This window comes from Geospiza fortis, unplaced genomic scaffold, assembly GCF_000277835.1.
Source record: "Geospiza fortis unplaced genomic scaffold, GeoFor_1.0 scaffold85, whole genome shotgun sequence".
Taxonomy (NCBI): Eukaryota; Metazoa; Chordata; class Aves; order Passeriformes; family Thraupidae; genus Geospiza; species Geospiza fortis.
Genome location: NW_005054358.1, coordinates 846,684 through 852,856, shown reverse-complemented (window position 1 = coordinate 852,856; position 6,173 = coordinate 846,684). Strand labels below are relative to the sequence as shown.

Sequence of the window (6,173 nt, the reverse complement as noted above, 5' to 3'; positions counted from 1 at the left end):
TCTCCGGGCCCGGGGCACGCTGCCCGCATTGCAGCCTTTATGTAAGCGCGGCCGGCTGAGCGCTCCCCGCACCCCCGGGCACACCGGGGCACCCGCACACAGCCCGGGCACACCCGGGCACCCACAGACACCCTGGGGCACACACTGGCACCCACAGACACCCTGGGGCACACCTGTGCACTCACAGACACCCTGGAGCACACACTGGCACCCACACAGCCTCCAGGCACATACAGGCTCTCACACAGTGCCCAGGGCACGCAGGGCCACCTGCAGCACCCACCCGGATAACACATGGGCTCACACACACAGCTCAGAGCATGCACAAGCTCACACACACACACCCCAGGGTGCACATGGGCATCACACGCCCCCGGGCACACACGGGCTCACACCAGCACTCCAGGGCACACAGGGATCACACACACACTCTGGAGTGCACACAAGCACCCACACGCACACCAGGACACACATGGGCTCACACATGAAGCCCAGGCAGGCACAGACTCACACACGAAGCCTGAACACATATAAACTAACACGGACACAGCCCTTGAGCACACGCAGGCTCACACATGAAGCTCAGGCACACACAGACTCACATACAAAGCCCAGGCATGCACAGATTCACACATACTGAGCACACACAGGCTCACACACAGCCCCTGGGCACACACAGGCTCACACTCTGGGCACACACAGGCCCCCATGCCCTGGGTTGTGCACATACATGCCCACCCCACACTGTGCGTGCACACAGCAATGTGCACACACACCTACACCACACACGGGCACCACGGGCACACACAGAGCCAGGTGTGAGCACACACGGGCACCCCCAAACTGGGGGGACACGTGGGCACAGGGAGCACCGTGCATGCACGCAGACTGTGCCCTCACACACATGTGGGAATGCCCACGGGCTGCACTGCATGTGCACACATTCCATGCACACACACACACACACACACACACACACACACACACACACACACACTCTATGTGCACACACACACCATGTGCAAACACAGATTCCATGCATACACACACACACACAATGTGCACACTCACACCATGTGCACATACAGATTCCATGCACACACACATTCCGTGTGCCCACATTCCATGTGCACACACACTCCATGTGCACACATGCAGTGCTGTGCAAAGATGGGCTCACACAAAACATGTCTGCACTTGTGCCAGCGTGCACAGCTGCTGTGACACATGGACACGCACACCGGGCACACCCACTGCCACACTCACACCCGGGACACGGGCATACACGGCTGCGGGTGCAGACATACAGGCATGGCACACACGGACACACAGACACACAGACCCAGAGTGCACACCTGCACAGACACTCAGACACACAGACACAGAGACACACGGACACACAGACACACAGACCCAGGGTGCACACGCACACAGACTCGGTGTGTGCTGTGTGTGACTGTGCACAGAGCACAGAATGCTCCTCGCTCCTGTGCCCCAGGTGACTCTCAGCGCACCTTTGGGTGCAGCCCGAGCCCCCGGTGCCGGCGGGTGCAGCCCTGGCCCGGCCTCTCCAGCTCCCCTGCCCTGGGTGCAGAGCCCGGCTAACCCCCAGGCCGTCAGTCGGGGCCATCGGGGGACGGGCGAGCAGGTACAGACCCACCCCACTCCAGCCCACGCCGCACCCGCGTGGGCCCGCGCAGATGGGAACGCGGCCCCGAGCCGCAGGAACGGAGCCTGAGCCGCCCCAGGGCGCAGGGAAAGGCGTATGGCACACACGGCCGGCAGGGCAGGGGGCTGTCAGCGCGGGGCAGAGCTGACCCTTTGCGGCTCAGCCTCCCCCCGTGGCGGTGCAGGGTAGCCGGGACAGCCCTGGGGAGGTGGCCGGGCCGGGCACTTTTTAATCTAGTAATGAGGACCCACAGCATGAAAAATGTTACTCTCCTCATGTGATGCCTCTTCAGTGTAAACCTAGGCCCATCTCCAAAATGGCAGAATTGGCTGACAGACCTACAGTTTACCAGTTTGCCTCCTCTGCCTGAATGTGGCACAGATGGGGGGCAATACTTCCTTTGCTGACCTGGATATCTGGATCCATTAGACACACCCTCAAATGTCTTACTTGTTCTTTTCCATTTATGTTGGCCATTCCTTTCTAACAGGTTATTCTCCTTCACGGCTGCGGTGCGCCACGGCACAAACCGAGCCCCGCACGGCCCCGCCGCTGCCCCCGGCCCTGCTCCTGCCCCAGCGCCCTGCTGGGTGCGGGTCCTCGCCCCCTGTGTCACACCGGGCACCTCTGCCCAGGGCATCCCCTCCTCCTGCATCCCCAGAACCTTCCCAACCTTTTCTCTAGCAATTTCTACCTACTCCCACGTAGGGTCTCCAGCCCCTGGCCCAGATCCCTCTGCACCCTCAATTCACTCCCTCCCAATGCCAAGCAGGATCCTCCCTCTTCCCCCAGACTCCAGGGCCCTTCCTCAGGCAGGCTCCATCCTCCTGTCCTGGCAATCTGTCCCTCCAGCCCGGGTGCTGGGCACATCCTGGGGCTTGGGCAGATGCTTGGAGAAGGAAGAGTTATTTCCTCCAGACATCAAAGTCCTTGCACTGATTCGCCCTAGCTGGAGATCTGTCACCAGCTGGGGACATTCCTTATGCTGCGAAAGGGCATTGGTATAATAAAGGATCCCCAGGGAGTACCCAGCTCCTTCCTCTCCCTTTGACACAAAGTAGGATCCTGCTGGAGACCAAAACCCAGCCCTGCTGTAACAGCAGAATTGCCGAGATCCTCCTCTCGCATTTTGGTACAGCCCAGATCCTCGGCCGAGGGCAGCTCCCGGCTCCTGCCCCCGCCCTCCGGGCTCTGCCATTCCCGTAGACACAGGGCCAGATGGCTGATGCGCTCCCTGGCTCCGCGCTCCCGCTCCCGCCACAGTCCCAGCTGACCACTTTGTTCCTAATGGTCCTCAGAGGGGAATTACAACCGAGTATTAAATGTGTGGTTAAAGAAATCGCATTACACAGTGTGACTGGAAGGAAGATGCTTCCCTTTAATCCATGGCAGTTATTAGTTTAGCGAGCGGAGCGCCTGGGCACGGCATTCCATTGGAACCCTGAGCAGAGCCATCCCCTCCAGCCGTGGCACAGCTGCCCGGCTCCCGGCACAGCCCTTGCCTCCCCATTCCGAGCCGTTGCAGTGCCATTGTCATGTTAACGTGGGGCTGTTTAGCACTGCAGAAAAGAAAAGGGAAAAAAAAATCACGCTCGATGGCCGTTGCGCTCCCGTGAAATAATGTTTGTGTCGTGTATCCTGTCCTACAGGTCTATGCAATATTAGTTAGTCACCCTCCTGCTCCCAACGATCACCTAACACCAACACCTGTATCATACACAGCTGGCTTCTACAGGATCCCTGTCATTGGTCTGACAACACGCATGTCTATATACTCTGATAAGGTAACTGATGCATGCTTCTGGTACCTCATACGTGTGCTGTAAATCAGGAGTGCCCGGCAGGAGGGCTCATGATGTCTGCACTCTCTGTGTCTGTCCGTCCACCCTCTCCAGCCCAGCCTGCAGCACCCTCTCTCTCTCTCTCTCTCTCTCTCTCTCTCCCCCCTGCATTCCAGGGTACATAATTTTTTTGCAGCTGCCAGTGCTGACCTACATAGCCCGGGATGATTTCTGCAGCGCTGCTCTGCCAGGCTGCCGGGCTCGCTGCTCCCCAGCCAGGGCAGAGGCACAGGCTGGCTCCTGCCCTGCTCTCTGCTGCCAGCCAGGGGCTCCTGGAGGCTGGGGGGGCCTGGGAGGGGCAGAGGGTCCTGTTAGAGCCTGAACATTGGGCAAGATCTCTCTGGCACTGGGAGGTTGTTTGGTTGCATTCACTTCTCTGGGTTTGTGGGATATTGGTAGGGGAGATGACAGAATATCCTGAGGCTTCACATGGCATTCAGTCTGGTCAGCACTCAAGACAGAGGCTCAGATTCCAGTGTCTCAGCTGCCTCTGTGGGAACTCAGAGACTTCCAGGCTGGATGAGGTCCTGGGCAATGAGGTGCTGCCCTGGCCCTCAGCTCACAGCCCATTTGGCAAACACCTAAAGCCTTAGGAAAGGCAAAGGAGGAGCTGAGCAGAGCCAGGCCTTCCAAATGCCATTGCAGGATTTCATCCAGCACACGAGCTCAGTGGGTGAGATCGAGCCTGCTTCAAAGCACGAATCAGCCTTTGCTTGGAAAATGTGAATATTCACAAATGTAAATGTTCAGTGCAAAAATAGTCACTCCACCTACATGGTAAATAAAGTCAAATTTCAGGAGGAGGAGCAGCAGCTCCCAGAGAGGCACCAGCAGCACTGCTTGGCTGGAGCAGCAGCAGATTTTGGCATCTCCCAGCAGGGAAGCCATGGCAGGGTGGGCAGCAAGTCAGGATGGTGATGGTGGCTGGCAGGGCTGGGGACCTGCACACCCTGCCAGGGTCCCACCAGGCATGGGTAGATGGAAAGGCATGATAGAAGGGCTGGCAGAGCAGGCAGGAAGCGTTCAGGAGGGGATTTGCTTCTTGCTGCTCTGGGGAGGAGATAGATCTGACAGGAATGTCACTGGGAGGGTCCTTGTCACAGGGCCCACCATGGCAGCAAGAAGGGACCCTGCACCTCCTCTCTGCTCCATCTCTGCAGGGCTGTGCCCAGTAAGGCAGCCCTGCCCACCTGTGCTGGCCTGGAGTGCTCTCCCCCAGGGCTGACCCTGTCCTCTCCTTCTGCCAGTCTTGTCCTTTTTAAAACCCATTTTCTGCAGAGCAGCCTCATAACCCCCACCTGGCTCCCTTCAGGGCTGGGGGAGACACCCACAGTGGTGACCCAGTGTGCTGGCAGGGAGATGCTCTCCAGGGAATATTTGGGGTGTTGAGCAAGTTCAGGGGTGCACCTGCCTGGCAGAGGCTGGGCAGGGAGCCCAGGCTGCCCACCCCAGACCCTCAGAGAGCTCCTGCCTGGCTGGCATCGTGCTCAGCTCCTGCCCACCAAGGCTTGGAGCTCTCTGAAGAGCAGGAGCTGCAGGCAGGAGATGAAGCTGCAGGCAGGGACTGGGTAGAGGAACAAAGGATGTTTGGACAGTGGAGGGGACAGCAAAGGTGGGAGTGGAGTGGGGGACAGAGGGGTGTGGAACTGTGGGACAGGACAGTGGAAGGTTCTGCACACCCCATGCAGGACAGGCTGACTCGTGACACAGGGATATTCAGCTGTTCCCTTTTTGGTTTCCAGTGATCAGCTTGCTTTCTTTTTTGTTTTAATTCAGGAAATTATATCTTTCAGCTTAGTTTCTATGGAAACAAGCTTGTAGGCTCACTTTTTATGTACGCCCCTAATTGGTTTTGGAGGCATCAGACAATTTTAGCTGAATTTCACAGGGGGCTGAAGTTGGGGTTAATTTTGGTCCTCTCAAGGCTACCAGGGGAGGAAGGGTGTGGGCCTCAGCTTGGACGGGTTTGCCCAGAACCTTTTGATGCTCTCAGAGCATCTCCAGTCAAGCACAGTGGTCCATGAGCTGTACCAATCTTTCAGAAAGGATACGCAAGGGAAGTGAGTTTTACTGCTCCAGTATCCAACCATTTGTTCTAGAAATAATACTGCAGTTATCAGGCAGAGCACTCTGGCTTGGCCTCCTTGTACATCTTATGAAATCATGAGCTGTCCCTCCACTGAGGCCCTCTGAGCACCCAGCACAGCCTGCCTGCTGGGGAGGGGTCTCTGGGATCCATCACCTCTGAGAGAGGCCAGCAGGGAGCTGGGGGAGAGAGGCACTCTCAAGGTAAAGGCAGCAGAGTGGTTCCCATCACTGTGGAGTCCATGGCTATGGGGAGCCCTCCGGGGAGATCTCATGGGCTGAGCATTGCAAAAATCCCCCTCTGACTTTCCCTCAGTGCTCCTGTTCCCCACAGCCCACTGGGGGTGTTTCTCTCTGCTCTGCATCTCAGCTGGAACAAACGAGCTGACACTGACATGCTGGCGCCATGAAAAGTGTGAGCTGACAGCGAGTGTGAGAGCAGAGCTGGGGATGCAGAGCTCAGGAAGGTCTGTGCTCTTCAACACCACCACCTGGGACCTGTGGGGCTGGAGGGACACCCTGGCTGCTGAGCCCCTCACCACCCCACAGCAGATTATTGCAGCAGAGGAAGAGGGAGA

The 6,173-nt window shown here is 57.9% G+C and overlaps 1 protein-coding gene across 1 annotated transcript in view; it reads left to right on the top strand.

The window, feature by feature from the left end:
* Nucleotides 1-3,313: 3,313 nt before the first annotated feature.
* GRIN1 (glutamate ionotropic receptor NMDA type subunit 1) overlaps nt 3,314-6,173 on the top strand; it is a 34,526-nt gene continuing 31,666 nt past the window's right edge. The window contains exon 1 of the mRNA XM_031059227.1: nt 3,314-3,453. Coding sequence (XP_030915087.1) covers nt 3,433-3,453 — 21 coding nt within the window. The 5' untranslated portion in view covers nt 3,314-3,432. The remainder of the gene's footprint in view (nt 3,454-6,173) is intronic.